Source organism: Cyclopterus lumpus, chromosome 5 (assembly GCF_009769545.1).
Source record: "Cyclopterus lumpus isolate fCycLum1 chromosome 5, fCycLum1.pri, whole genome shotgun sequence".
NCBI classification, from domain to species: Eukaryota; Metazoa; Chordata; class Actinopteri; order Perciformes; family Cyclopteridae; genus Cyclopterus; species Cyclopterus lumpus.
The window spans coordinates 5521086-5536946 of record NC_046970.1 but is presented as its reverse complement, the minus strand read 5'-3'; the positions used below and the strand labels follow the sequence as shown (position 1 = coordinate 5536946).

At 45.3% G+C, this 15861-nt stretch overlaps 1 protein-coding gene across 1 annotated transcript in view; it reads left to right on the top strand.

Annotated features, from left to right (window-relative positions):
- prickle2b (prickle homolog 2b) overlaps window positions 1–11928 on the top strand; it is an 80064-nt gene extending 68136 nt beyond the window's left edge. The window contains exons 4-9 of the mRNA XM_034533091.1: window positions 3834–3947; window positions 4393–4530; window positions 7206–7409; window positions 8021–8207; window positions 9231–10121; window positions 10373–11928. Of these exons, the coding sequence (XP_034388982.1) occupies window positions 3834–3947; window positions 4393–4530; window positions 7206–7409; window positions 8021–8207; window positions 9231–10121; window positions 10373–11331 (2493 nt within the window). The 3' untranslated portion in view covers window positions 11332–11928. The remainder of the gene's footprint in view (window positions 1–3833; window positions 3948–4392; window positions 4531–7205; window positions 7410–8020; window positions 8208–9230; window positions 10122–10372) is intronic.
- The last annotated feature ends 3933 nt before the right edge of the window (window positions 11929–15861 follow it).

Sequence of the window (15861 nt, the reverse complement as noted above, 5' to 3'; positions counted from 1 at the left end):
TCGATCCCAGGTGAGCAGTGTGGTTCTCCGGATTCTCCGGCTTTCTCCCACAATCCAAAGACACACAGTTTAGGTTCATTGGACGCCTGCAGGTGTGAATGTGAGCCTGAATGGTTGTCTGTCTCTATATGAGCCCTGAGATAAACTGGCGACCTGTCCAGGTGAACCCTGCCTTCCCCAATGACCAGCTTTCTCGCGACCCTAAATAGTATAAGCTTTGAATAATGGAATGGAATATATACGATCATATGATCATATATACAGTATTTATACACGTACCAATTTAGTGTAACCCTAATGAAAGTAGTTATGCCTATATATTTTTAGGTGTTCAGTTTGAGCTGCACTTCACCATATGATAGCTCACCAATCTTCCCGATGGCTCCTTCTGTTGTGGCTCCAGCAGTTAAATTTATCTCCAATTAATTCCGCCCCCAAACATGTTAAGAGTAGGTTTCATCGCCATCACAGCGACTAAGCTAAGTCTGAGCAACACACAAATGTGTCAAACGGTCCCATGCATGTTGAAGAAAACCCTCTTTTACAATACTCCATTTCACTGTGTGTGGGAGGGTTTCCAGTGCTATAGGACAATAGAAGCATTTATAGAAGCTGGTTTCATTTTGTTGATGAGCTGAAAGCAAAGTTGATGAGCTGAAAGCCAATACAATGTTGGCACAGTCCCCTGTTCTCACCTCTGTGGACTGACCGCAGCTATTTTTCATCCCCCTCCGGGGTCACATGTCTAACCCCAAAGTCAATTAGGTTCTTCGACTAGTTGCGATAAGACCTCAGGAACAGTCGAGTCGTGACGAAAACTGGACTGTGCAGAACTGAATAACCTTGGAAATAAAAAAAATTAGCGACAATCAAGAGTGTTTTTAACAGTCTAGATGAAAAGTGTCCTTCGCTATCGTGATTTCTATTTTCCCAACCTGACGTCCAAGTCATTCAAGCTGTGGAAACATGTTGCGTGACCTCTCGCTGAGGAGCGGAAGTGCGCCCGATGTGGAGCTTTTCAACACCCGGCCTTCCTCTGCACGAGGTAAAGACAGAGGGAGAATAGAGGGAGACGGTAAACACAAAGCTAATCTCCAGGATCTAAACGGTGGGTTTAGGTTTCCCCATAGGGAGCCTGGGCTGCGTATGAGTCTGCTATTCAGCCAGCGGTGGTGGAAAGTCGCCACTCTGTAACCAGAGATTTCAGACCAGGACTGCTATATTCAATCGGATGGATCTGAGAATTACGAGGGATAGCTCAGCACTTACTGGGGATTGTGCAACAGTCGCTGAAATACAGACCGTTGTCACCGAACACAGCCATTACTGAGTGGTTGGAGGTGTTATTATAGTGTGGAGGAGGGCCTGCCAACATTCTCTCTCCCACTGTCTCCTCTTGCTCTCTTCTCTCCATCCTTCTCAAATATAATTATGCGATGTTGCCAAGTTACAGCTCGTCGAGGCCAAGAATGTTACTCAGCATTGGCCTCTATCTGGTATTTAAATATTTATTTGTTCCCCCGTCACGTAGCAAGAGCTGCAGTCTAATGTGCAGACTCTGCTCGGCATGTACCAGGATCTGATTTTAATTTCCATTCGAAACATGAACGCTCACATGTCAAGAGAAATTCAGTTCAGGGTTATTGATGCAAACCAGAAGGGTTTCCAGTTTCTGAGAGAGACCAACAGCTCTGATGTGGATACATTTACTAGCCAGTCTAAAAGGTACCCAAGGCTAGTTTGACCTGTTCCAAAATGGACCTGAGGACAATTAGGACTCATGCATTCCCATCAGAGTGCAAGTTAGCTTGCGAACTGCTCCTAAATACAACCTCACCGAGCTGCTAGCTTGGCTGTGGACTTCTAGTACATTCTGTATTGCTTTAATTTCGTGCTTAATAAACCAATTCTGGGCCCTTTTTTTTTTTTCAAACTTTAAAACGCATTGAATCGGTTTCCACAACTGCCTGCCGACGGCGGCGATCCGTGGGCATTTATTTGCACATCTCGTCAAAAGACGTGAGAAGAGAATGACAATGAATGAAAACATAGCCGCTACATCTGCTCACTTCGCTATGAAAACAACTTTGCGTTTAGCTGTAACGCCCAGCGTCTTCTCAACAATATAACATCTATGTCCAATAACCGCTAGAAAGTGGCTTGTTGAGAGAATGTTAGGGCCGGTGCCTGGCGGTGTCTTTTCCTCTGGCTGTCTAGCCATTAACAGCAATAGAAACCAGCTGTGTGAAGCGATCGCTCTTGTCACTCAGTTGCAAAGTCCTCCGCTTCAGCTTTTAAAAACACTCCTTTCAGTACAGTTCGGAAAAAAATCTGCCCTGTCTTTAGTTCCGTCTGCTTTCGATTACAGTTATTATCACAAGCTGCTCCTCCTGCCTCTCGCTGCAACTGTGTCCATTGTGTAAGTGTGTGTGTGTGTGTTTGTGTGTGTGTGTGTGTGTGTGTGTGTGTGTGTGTGTGTGTGTGTGTGTGTGTGTGTGTGTGTGTGCATGTGTGTATCTGTCTTAAGATCTTTTCCTCGGGGGCAACGTGCCTTTCACCTCCAGATTGTAACCCTGTTGTTATTGTTTTGTAATTTATCATTAGCTCTCTGCGTGTGTGTGTGTGCGTGCATGCATCTGGAAGCATCTGGAAGCATAAGCGCTGTGTGATTTATCAGTGCTTGACCACAGTCAGTCTTTCATAAACCCTCCCCCCCCCCGCCGGCGTCCTCGAGCCGTGCTGCTGGCCGAGGATCCCGCGTCCCTCGCCAACACCGGTGGAAGCCAACGAAAGCAGAGCAGACAGAATCAGGTTCCACTTCTATCAAGAGGTTCCTGCTGTTAATGCAGCCCAACGACAAACATGCGTGTGCAACGCTTCGTGGAAATGCTCTTGATACAGAATGTGTCGCTAGGACAATAGAAACGTTCAGAGCTTTTACAAGTAATAGGATTTTAATTGTGCGTCTCTGGTCTCTACGTACCAATGCGTTTTCTGCATTATTCATGTTGGTGTGCTTTTGTGTGACGGACTGTGTTGAGGACGAAGCTGATGGCTTCCAGATCAGGCCGTTAGGATTGGTCTGACCTAGTCAGCAGGTATCCATCATGTTCGTCTTTACATTCCAAGCCTTAGTTATGTGTTTCTTTCATTTGATCAAATAATATATTGTTCATTCTTCTACAATTATTCTCTCTTCACCCATCTAACATTTTCATTTCGATTAATTTCCCTCTCGTAACCTGTCATTTTCCTCTTCTGTCTTTAACCTCTGTCCCCCAATCTCCATTTAAAAACCCTCTGGCTCTTGTGGTTTGCACCCCCTCCAATCACATTCGCGTATGACTGCCTGTGACCTCTGTTATACCCCGGCCCCCTGTTACAGTGTAATAAAAACGGCCGCAATAAATAACGCCGAGATGACACTCATTGTCTGACGCCGAAATGCAAAGAATGTCCAAGGCAATTTCGAATGTCCAGATTAGCGTTCATCCTGCTGTCGCACGCGTTTGTGTGCACGCGCTCTGCTAAGTGCATCCATGTTAAGTATGGGTGTGCATGAGTGTTTGCACGTTTGACAGTACAGCAATACATTCCCATGTCGATGTGCAAAGATGGAGAGGTACGGTTTCGTTAAGTCTCCACTGGTGGGCCATAAATCTGTGTGTGTGTGTGTGTGTGTGTGTGTGTGTGTGTGTGTGTGTGTGTGTATATGTATTCCTTATTCTGTGACATCGTACACAAAACAATTAATCAAAAATAGTAGCGTAATTGATATGTTTGGTATGTTGTTGTTCTTCATCGCACTCATCCTCTCTCTGTTTCTGTCTCAGGTTCATCAGTATTACAGCTCTCTGCCGGAGGACAAGGTGCCCTATGTGAACAGCCCGGGAGAGAAATACCGCATCAAACAGCTGCTCCATCAGCTCCCACCCCACGACAATGAGGTGAGGGTCCACACTGACCCCATCCCCCACCACCTCATCCATCCCTCTATCCCTCCCTTCCTCCCTGCCCTCCTTCAGGGCAATACAGAGATAAGAGAAGAGAAGGGAGGAGACAGACACAAGGAAAAATAGAGTGTGTCCTCTGAATGGGCGTGAATGAGATAGTGAGGTGTTTGTGTGCAAAGCTTTCTTATAAAAGGTTTTTTTTTTTTACATCAATAAATCATTACCATATATTGTTAAGATACCAGTGATACCATAAATAGAACCGCACAACTACTGTACTGTTGACTGGAGAAGTGCTGCCTTTGTTTGTTGCCGATGATGTAAAGTTTGATGATGCTCTATTGATTTTCTAAAAACACGAGCCACCACCTTAACCTTTCCGTGTCTGCGTGACAGACCGCACTGAACAAACATATGCTGACGCGGTGTGTTTGTGCAGGTGCGCTACTGCAACGGCCTGGACGACGAGGAGAAGCGAGAACTGAAGCTCTTCAGCAACCAGCGCAAACGGGAGTACCTGGGCCGCGGCAACGTCCGCCCGTTCCCCGTGACGATGACCGGGGCGATCTGCGAACAGGTAGCCGACAGAAATAATATCCACGAGCGTAAATGTTGGCGTCGTTTTGCAAAGTCAAAGAGATGGGACGAGATCAAAGTCGATCTGACAACCGTTTCACTTCCAAAATGTCATCTCTGCGTCGCGTGACGAGAGTGAATTATTGAGTGTGGCGAGATCAAAAGGTGTGTCCCGTGGCCGATGGGATGAAAAGCAATGAGTCGTGTGACAGACATGCTGAAGCAGCCGGCTGGCATTTCTGGCCTTTTTGTAATGATGTACGACAAATGCTTTCTGTTGACATATAAAGGGCAGAGATGCAACAGGCGCGTGGTTTCAACACAATGTTGTGACCTCGTACAGTCTCACCCTGACGTGTTGTTCTTCGGAGGATCTTGAGGCGTTGCACGTGTATGCAGAGTCTCATTTCCCCCTAGAAACCGTTTGTTAATCACACTACTTGTGTGTTGCAATCCAAACTGCTCCAAATCCTCTTGAACATATTTCATCGTAGTACCCGAAGTCCCATCAAATATTTAATGTGTTGTCTCCATTTATTCTTGCCGTGGCCTTACGGGGACCACAGAGTGCACTGGAGTGCCCTTTTACCAACAAACGAGCGCACTGCAGCGCCCGCTAGCCATTTGCTTTGGTCTGCGTACAACAGGCTCAAGCAGGTTGGAGCTACTCTTTGTTGTGGCTGCTTTATAGCTTGTGTTTCTCATTTGCTCAGCAGACACAGATAGACACACACACACATACACATGCATGAGGGAGCATGTTATGTACAATTCCCTCCTTTCAGGCATAAATCAAAAATCCATCTCCCGCCTCCAACTAGTCCAGAATGCAGCAGCTCGGCTTCTGACTGGTTCTAACAGACGACATCACATTACTCCAGTCCTGGCCTCTCTCCACTGGCTCCCAGTTAGTTTTAGAATTGATTTTAAGATTTTGCTGCTCACTTTTAAAGCGCGCCTGGATCTGGCCGCAAGCTACATCATTGAAACGTTAGCCCCATTTGAGCCAGCTCGCAGCCTTAGATCCTCCGGTGGGGCCCTTCAAGGCCCTTCAAGGCACTTCAAGACCCTTCAAGGCCCTTCTGGCCATTCCAAAGTCAAGGCTTAAATCAAAGGGTGACCGTGCCTTTGCCATCAGAGACCCTCGACTTTGGAACGACCTACCTGAGGGGATAAGACTAGCAGAATCAGTACCTTCTTTTAAATCATTTATAGAACTGCTTTTAAGTGATGTCGTCCGTCCGTCCGTCCGTCCGTCCGCCCCCCCCCCCCCCCCCCCCCCCCCCGCCTCCTTGCAGCAGTCGGCTCTGTGCCAGCTAGATAACCTGATTGTAACTTTCGTCCCCATCTTCACGCCCCTCTAACTCTACTTTGCCTCCCCGACCTTCCCCCCCCCCCCCCCCCTGTCTCCTTAGCATCCCCTCTCGTTTATCTTTCTGTCTTCTCCACCTTTTCCACCTTCACGGCAATCTCGCTCTCCGTTTTATCCTCCCATATATCACTCCATTTTTTTATTCTCCCCTTTGCCCCACCACCGTCCTCCAGCAGCCATTTAACTTCCTCTCTGCGTCTGTACACCCATGTGCTTTCAGATTAGTCCAGGTTTCCAGAGACGGACCAATCCGATAAACTCAATCTCTTATCAGTACCGATAATGACCGTGTAAAAGATCCCATACAATTGGCAATTGAACTTCTTGTTTACTTCTTGGTAAACTGTACATCCTCTTTGGTGATTCACTGAGTGGAAAACATTAACTCACAAATGTGTCTTTTAAACATTCTCAAGTTTGTCTTGTGATAGTAAACTGAGTATCTTTGGGTCCGATCAACAGTCCAAAGGCAATGAAGACATACATTTTGTCTTCAGGACATTTTGAATATAGATTATAGACCAATTAAGTCCTCAGAAATGGTTCCACATCCCTTCAATTCTGCCATTTTGATCAAATCACACTTCCTGTCTCTCATAGTAGAATGACTTCACATTGAGCATGAAATGATACCATGCCACGTTTCAAGATGGCGCCCATCCTTTCATTTCAATGAACATTCTTCACAGAGAATTTGCGCTCATGGAGGATGTGTATTAGAGTTCATCTCGACCCAGCTGACTTCATGCTGCCCCCTCGCTCACATGATTGACAATAATTTAATTCAATTCAATTTAATTCAGTTTTTGTATAGCCCAATATCACAAATTTGCCTCAGAGGTTTACAATCTGTACACATACGACATCCCTGTCCCAGGACCTCACATCGGATCGTATTAATAATGTATTGATACTGCTCTTCAAGACGTCCATAAACCATTTTCTGTTGCTGACCAATACCTTTGCAGCCTTTTTCTTTTGCAATTATTGTATAAAGGAAAGAAGTAATTCTGGATGAATGTCACTTAATTACTTAAACATAAGGAGCATAAAAGGTCCACCACTTGGCCTCTGGAAGCCCAGGTGTACAGATTTCAAGTGGAACTACAAAGAAGTAGCACAGTTATAGTTATAGTTATATATATTATATGTATCAGCAACTACTGAGTTTAAGACTTAGCATTGATACTGGAAAAGAAAGTGGGATCTAAGTATTCACAAGTACTAATAAAAGCTGTAGCCATTAACTTAAAAACTCTACTTCTTCTTCTTCTACTTCTTCTTCTTCTTCCACCTCTTTTCAGTGCGGAGGCCAGATAAATGGTGGCGACATTGCCGTGTTTGCGTCCCGGGCAGGTCACAGCGTGTGCTGGCATCCGGCCTGCTTCGTGTGCAGCATGTGCAACGAGCTCCTGGTGGACCTCATCTACTTCTACCAGGACGGGAAGATCTACTGCGGCCGGCACCACGCCGAGAGGCTGAAGCCGCGCTGCACCGCCTGCGATGAGGTAGACGCTCGTCGCACCCGCACACACACACACACAAACTGTGTCTGCACATGGATGATTATGTGTTAACAGACACACATATCCCTTACTTGAACATACTGCGCCTGTAATGTGGGACGGTGTCGGTAGAGCTATTTATTAAATGTTATCACACAAATGTTGCACGTGCCTATATATTAGGCCAAACTGCTGTCATAAGATTCTCTCAGGCTCACCAAATACAAGTTTTTTTCTGGTCTAATGGGGTCAGCTCTCAATATCTTGATCTCCAAACCATTAGCACTGACTTTCACTCTCTGCAAGTGGGGACAAGGACGCTGTTAGTACTTCAAAAGCACCGTGGCGTTTTAGCAGCAGCATAATTAAAAGTAAATGCACCATCTAGATTTGGATTTAAGTCCCCACGCACATTAGCCTCTTCTACGAGTCATTGACAAAGAGGACGATCCAAGAGTACTGAGCTCTAAAGGAGAAAGCGGTGCATATGAAAAGGGAGGGAGGGCGAGTGGAGCCGTTGTCCCGTCATTCAGCGAGCAGTAATAACCCAACTGAGGTTTTACCTCCGAGGACCAGTGATAAACAATGCTCTTTTCTTATTTCTACTTTCTTAGATCATCCTTGCGGACGAGTGCACTGAGGCAGAGGGGCGTCACTGGCACATGAAGCACTTCTGCTGTTTCGAGTGCGAGACGGTGCTGGGGGGGCAGCGCTACATCATGAAGGAGGGACGGCCCTACTGCTGCTCCTGCTTCGAGTCCCTCTACGCCGAGTACTGCGACTCCTGCGGGGAACATATCGGTATGCTGCCGGCATCTGTTAATACGAACTGCATTAATCACAAACGGGTCACGTGAAGTGACAAATGTAATGCTAAAATACGTGAATACATGGAAAGTGTGGAACATTATTGGGCTGCAGTTATATTTTAAAGGAGGTTGAATGTGTGACCTCATTTTTATTCGCAGTGTAGAAAAGAGCCAGAGTAGAAAGGACGTGGCCTGGTTTTTAGCAGTTTATGACTGAATGATGTCATGGCCAGTCATGTGAGGCAGGGTCACATAGCAGAGGAGCACAGAGACCTCAGCTTACAGCGTGCAGAAATATGTACAGTATATATCATGCGGTGTGAAACCACCCTGGGGCAAAGGGATGACGGTATCAAGTGACTTTTCACCCTCAGGATCTGTTTTTATCGCAGACCCATGCACCACGGTTCAGTTAAATACATATATAAACATCAGTCAACCTGTAGTGTCAGAGGCAAACTCACTGACGGGAGAAACTGAGGTATTTTTCAATGGGAAACCTTCATATTAGCACATTAGTGCGTGCGTGTGCGGGTGCGTGTATCCCCAGACAGGATGCCTAGGTGTGATTTAGCCACATATCTCTCAACAAATGTGCTCTGTAATTATTTGTTAGACAGGATATAGAAAAGTATTTGGCTAAAAAACACAACTGATTATAAATTGAAACCATCAGAAAACATGCTGTAACCAGATGGAAGCCATTAGCAAATAGCTGGTTTTCTTTCTCACTGCAACAACTGCAGGCATAATCAAAATGCAATGTGTTTGTACAATGCTGGGAAAGCTCCATAACGACTTTGCCCCCAGGAACATTTAAGTTACGGCCTCCAGCTCTATTTTCTCTCTCCACAAGCGACTTGTAAAGCGCCGCTATTTTCACATAAAACAACATTTTTAACTAACAAATTTCCAGCGCTTTGATATACACATGGTGCTCTGTATTTTAATTGTGCATTTATAGATGAGTCCCATGATGTTGTTTTACATAAACCCGTCTGTGTCTCTCCTGCAGGCATTGACCAAGGCCAGATGACGTATGATGGGCAGCACTGGCACGCCATAGAGGGCTGCTTTTGCTGCGCCCGCTGTAAACGCTCTCTGCTTGGTCGGCCCTTCCTGCCCAAGCAGGGCCAGATCTTCTGCTCGCGGTCCTGCAGTCTGGGGGAGGAGCCCAACGGCTCGGACTCCTCCGATTCGGCCTTCCAAAGCGCTCGATCCACCAGAGAGTCCAGACGCAGCTCCAAGGCAGGGAAGAGTGGAGGCGGAGGTGGTGGAGTTCAGACCGAGAGATTCTCAGGGGAGGTGGACCCGCTGTCTTTACAAATGGATCTTCTGAGTCTCTCCAGCCAAACGCCCAGTTTGACGCGCGAGCCTCCTGCCTGGCAGAGTCACGAGCAAGCAGGGGACGGCTATACTTATGAATCCCAATCAGACCCAACTGGCAACCCCACTCCTCTCCAGCTCCTGGGCCAGTGCAACATCAGGACTGCCTATAACCCCACCTGCTCCGTGCAGAATATTCAACAGCAGGATCAAAGGATCAAGGAGAATGAAGGTTTAAAGAGGCCACCCATCTCAGCCATGAAGGGCCACTCTATGAATGACATGTGGTTCCAACAGCCAGCTCCAGACAAGTACTATCCCCCCAAACTGAGGACCCAAAAGAGCTTCACAGAGGTGTCCCATTGTTCTCAGCACCACGATGGCTTCTCCTCTGACAAGCGCTCAATCAGTTTGCACGGCTTTCAGAGGGACAGGGAAAGAGAGACGGGGCCTTCAGCAGCAACCCAGGTGGCAAGAAGCAGGAACCCCATCAATGCACTAAACTTCACAGAGCAACTGACCCCTCTGGAGCAGACACCCAGAGGATCCATGGAGTCCCTGGCCCTGTCCAATGCAACAGGTGGGTAAAATAGTAGCCGTTAGACCTCGGCTTGGCCTTGTTTTCAGTTCTATTACTTTATTAGCTTTACATGGGAAGTTGTGTGTTTTTTTTTAAAACAGTGTGAGTATTGCTGGTGGTATACATCACAACTTGTGCTGCCATTGCTGGCCATGTAATCTGAAATTCAGCTTGGCATAAATATAACATTTTATGGGACGACATTGAATAAGCTGCCTACTGACAGCAAATTCATCTCTTTTTGCCCACAGGCAACTCAGCCGATGTAGGAGGAAAGCGGCAGGAGCACCTTTCTCGTTTCTCCATGCCAGACCTGAGCAAAGACTCTGGAATGAACGTGTCAGAGAAAAGTAACATGGGCACCCTGAACTCCTCAGTGCATTTTCGTAGCTCCGAGTCTATTCACAGCCTTACTGCCAGTCAGCCCTACATGGAAATGGATCCTCCCAGGTCCTCCCAGTACAAGGTGCAGTACTGCGATCACCCTGGCATTGGTGTGGGTATGGGTATGACTAAGTTACCACCCGGCTTCACCTTCCAAGAGGAGGATAGGGTGAGTTTGGTGAGCAGCGCCAACGCTGCCCGCCTACCCCCCATCAGTGAGCGCAGGGTGGGGGGTATCGGTGGTGGAGGAGGTGGAAGAGGAGCCAGTATACGGATAGAGGCTCCAGAAGAGACTCCCCAGAGGCGCCGGCACCACCACCACCACCGCCGCTCGCAAAGATCCCGTCGATCCCGTTCAGAAAACGCTCTCAACTTGGTGGCAGAGAGACGGGTGAGACCTCAAGAAAGACCACAGTTGCGTGTCTGTGAGGATTACGACCGTTTCCCACCACCAAGGAGCGGCAGGGACCAGTACGGAGGAGGAAGAGGAGGAGGGGGGAGGTACCAGCCCCAACCCTTCAGGCAGTGCCCCAGAACCACTTCAGACCTGACTCTTCAGAACCCCGGGGCCAGCCATCGATCTGGCTTGAACCAGTACTCCTGGGATGATTACGATGACGATGGCTGGTGCTCCACTTGCTCTTCATCCTCCGAATCAGAGGATGAAGGTTACTTCTTGGGTGAGCCGATCCCCAGACCCATCCAGCTGCGCTACCTCAGCAACCAGGAGCTTGTCCATAAGTACAACGGGGTTGGAGGACCCAACCACAGCGGGCAGTTACACACCCGCAAACGCAGAAAAAGCAAGAACTGCATTATCTCCTAAAATCACGTCGTCTGGTAAAATAAATTACTCTTTGTCCAGCTTGTGTACACTAACATCTCCCATCTGGAACAGAACAATAAATAAAAGTCACAGTCCATTTATCTAGTGTTGTTGAGTGTTGAATATCAAGTAATTGAAAGTCAGTGATGAATTACAGTCGGTTAACAGTGAAAAAGCAACAGTGTTTGCATGTTTGTTCATTTTAATGTTTCGGAATATCTCCTGAGTATTAAGGCTAACGGTTACATGCGCAGTATTCTATCAAGTCACAACATTTATCAGAAGCTGATGTGCAATTTGTTTTAATCATTACTCCATTTCCATGCAGAAGACAAGTGTGAAAGGTAGTCTGTTTGGGACAGCTTAGCTTTTCACCAATGTGATTTAGATATAGGATATACTGTACTATTGTATTCAGTTCATAGTATGTACATAGATAAATGAATTAATAATTTCACTTAAGTTAAGGAAGTCCATGTACATATGGTTGTAAATGAGGCCTCACATATTTTTATATTTTGTATGGATAGAATCATTTATGTATTAAATATCTATAATGTAGATATAGAATATGACAAAAACAACGTATGCATGTTTTATTTGGCTGACCTGGTCCTGCATTTGGAATAAAGGAGTATTTCAGTGATTGTTTTTGATTGACAGCTGGTGTTCCTCTCCAGAGAATGACAACACGTGTGTCTGGTGTTCACAAGAGAGCGTAACAGTCACCGTCTCCATCTGTTTAATGCATAAATGAATAACAATGTTGTGTAGAGGTTGATGAGGAGCGTCACCCTCCACTGGGTTGTTACACTTGCTTGGAAATGGGTGTCGTCACATTCGAACAAACAGAGCTCCATTGTCCTGGAAACAGTTCTGGTTTATTGCATCAGCACATTGCAAGTTGGAAACTGCTGACAAAGGTTTAGGGATTTAGTTATTGAAATCTGGTGATGCCTTGTGTAAGTACGTACGGCATGCTAACGCCGTGGCTCTAGGGATGGCGGTGCCCGTCTATGGGTCATACCCATTGTCCCAGACTAAAAAATATATCAACTATTGGATGGATTGCCATGCAATTTGGCCCAGGCATTCATGTTTCCCTCGGGATGGATTGTGATCATTTTTTCCTAATAATGTAGCATCGTTATCATGTCACTTGGTGATGACCAAATACATTCGACCGACCAAATGCTAACATGCTAAACTTAAATGTTGAACATAGTTAACAACATTATATCTGCTAATCGTCGTTGTGATCAGGCCTCGCTGACATTAACATTTAGCTCAAAGCTGTTCTTAATTAAAGCTTCAGTTAGCCACTAATGTAGCTATTAGCTCTGGCAAGAAACAAGTCGACGTCCCTCGTTTAAATATGGGCAAATACAGTATGGCGGGTTGTATCTGTAAGAGTTAAGCAATGTTATACCGTAAATTGGATTGCCTCTGACGTCCATGTTGTCTGGGGATTACTGTCGCTATAGCCCCCATAATCCAAACACACACAGACACACATATGTTTGCAACAATGTGTGTGAACGTCAATCGCTTGATTAAAGGCGTTCAAGCACTAATGCTGTTGACATCATTGGCCACATTAGTGCGTTTACTGCACCTAACCTCAACTTCCAAAGGCGTGTGTCCCAGTTTTCATGTTTGCTCTGGGATACACTCGGATAACCTCCCAGACGGGGAGGAAAAGAGTCCTCATTTAGTCAGCCATGATACGACAAAACCAGCTGCACAAACATGTGAGATACATTATGTCAGATGGCCGAGGGCCTGGTCCGTAAATGTGGACTTTCCCCTGCTTTGAGCACGTCTTCAAACTCCAGCTGCAGACTGTTACTCACATCAGCTGCAAGTTTGGATGAGTTTTACTGCAATCAGTGTCTCCAGACGTACAATAAAACACACACAAAGTTCTGTCTGTATTAATGTGGATATTATTGTCCTTGACACATGAGCTTTCCCCACAGCGTCATTAACTTAGCCTATATTATTGTTTCTTCATTAGTTCCTTGCCTGTTCTTCACCCAAGCATGAGGTGTTTCCATGTGTTTAATTAAAAGCGAATGAACACCCGACAGTGAGGGGGGGCCACAGATTGCAGCCATATGCTTGACGGGCCATATTCAAGGTAGCGGATGGTGGGGAGATAATCCTCGAGAAGCATGGATGCTTCCAGTTGTGACGGTCGTACTGTCGACCAAGCTTCATGTATTTCTCATCATGTGGCCATCAATGACTCAAAGCTACTTCATCAACATTGTCCAGAGTCTACAGACAGTTTTATATTCATCATCCAGTACAATATTCAGGATCAGAAAATACAACGTCTGGGGCTACTCATTTTGGAAAGACTTCAAATTCTTTAAAAAAAAAAGTTACTGCTTTTTCCTTCTCTAATCTGTAATCTTCTTTTCTACATGCCAGTCAAAAATAATGTTTCCAGTGTGCTGATACAAAAGGTGTAGAATATAAAACAACTATTTAACTAATGAATTTAAACTACAGAAGCTCTGCCTAATTAGAAAAAAACAATGCAGTGTTCCTAACAAAATAAATCAACTGTTGCATGGAAACACAGCTCTGTGTTATGTTGTACAGGTTAATTAAATTGATTGAATAGATGGATGGATGATTAATTTTCAGTCGGACAAGCAGCCGTCAGTTCAGGGAATAATTCCGGATCCAGTGAAGTAAAACAGTATATTTTTAGTTTTTGTAAATTGGCTGCATTCTCATAACTTGTATGACATTTTCATGTGACTGCGTGAGGTCCACGTCCATCGAATCCCATCGACTCCACTCCGGTGTTTGACAGAGTCTGCAGTGTCTGCAGACAGCCATCCTTTCATTAACCCTGAGGTATGTGTCTGCACTGGATAAACAGCAAGCAAGTCAGGTGATGCAGTGGAAAGACACAGCGGTCCTCTTTAAGGTTCAGACAATGGCTACCTATATACCAATCTGCCTATATATCTGCTCACCAAGCCCACCTTTTATCTCTGTGTATATATTCAATAAGATTACCTTAATGCTTAAAAAGACTGAGTTAGCCAGTCAAATCTGACATTTATTAACTAATTTCACTGTGTGTGGCCTATATCACATTCACTGTGTATTAAGTACTAATCCTAATTAATACTAGTTAGAAAATATATTTTTTTTAAACCTGCTTTCATCCATAAACACACCAGTTGTTGTACCTGTGTATTGAATTACAATTCACTTAGAACATGTAGCAGTTTAATTAACAGCCACACATATGTTGGATGTGTGTTTGTGTGTGTGCGTGTTAAGGCCCAGATGCACAGCTGTCATGAGTTTAAGCCGAGTTGTTCTGGGAGACTCTAAAAGCCATAATTACTGGTCCTTAAGAGCAGAACGGCTGCAAATTACAGCTGCGCTCTGAGCAAACTAAAATAGCCTGATTCAATTATTTACAAATGAAGAATGCCAATGGTGTGTTATCGCACACACACACACACACACACACACACAACCAGCTTGATCTTATGGGTACACAAGTACACACAAACTCTCTCACCACATACTCACACACACACACACACACACACACACACACACACTGCTGGTGAATAAGAGACGCGTGACAGGACTGACTGAGGTCTTACCAACAGTCTCCCCTCCTTCTGCATCATCATGTGTGTTCAATTACTGTGGCAAGAATGCACTAGAACAATGTGAGTCGATCCACAAATAAAGATATTACAGTCTACTATGACTGAGATCACTTTTTGAAATTCATAATCATTCATTATCCTATATTCTGACGCTATATTTTCTCTTCTCTTTTCTTCTCTATCTGTACTATCTTAACTTCCTACATTCTTTCTGCAAAACCAAAATGTAATTATCTCCAACAACTTCCCTGCTGTTTACATTCAAGCAGCTCCCAATTGTCTGCAAAAAAAGGACAGTGAATTACAGTTAAGTAGTCGAGCAGTTTAGAGTTGTAGACCTCGACTAAACCCGCTAATCTCGCAATACATTAAGCGTGACCTTTGCCCTTCCACTGGCCTCCGCTGTGACCGGTCAACACTTTGTATCCCACTCAGCTTCACCCCAATAGGTCAATTGTGCTTCAATAGACTCGACTTAAAGTTTTTGCAAAGTGTTTTGAAAGGCTTAAATTAAATACTGTAAATAAGAATCACAAAACAAACTATGCACCATTAATTAGAGCTTATAATAAGTCTATATCAGGCCCTCATTAGACCTGATTGTTGTCTTTCAGCCACACTGAGAGAAGATAGTAACAATCCATTTCCAGTGTTTGCTCAGTCTGACACGTTGCGCGGCGAGACGCTGCCAGGTTTAGGTTAATCCAGCACCCCGAGGGGCACCTCGCCATAATGAAGCAGGGCATGCTGGGTACTTCACCCCTCCTCTCTGTGACTCATTAACGAGCTTGTGTCCCAGGAAGGGTCCCATCTGTGTGCCACCTGTACGAAATCACCACAGATTGCAACATTTAATGTAGGACACCATTCCCATTAGTTC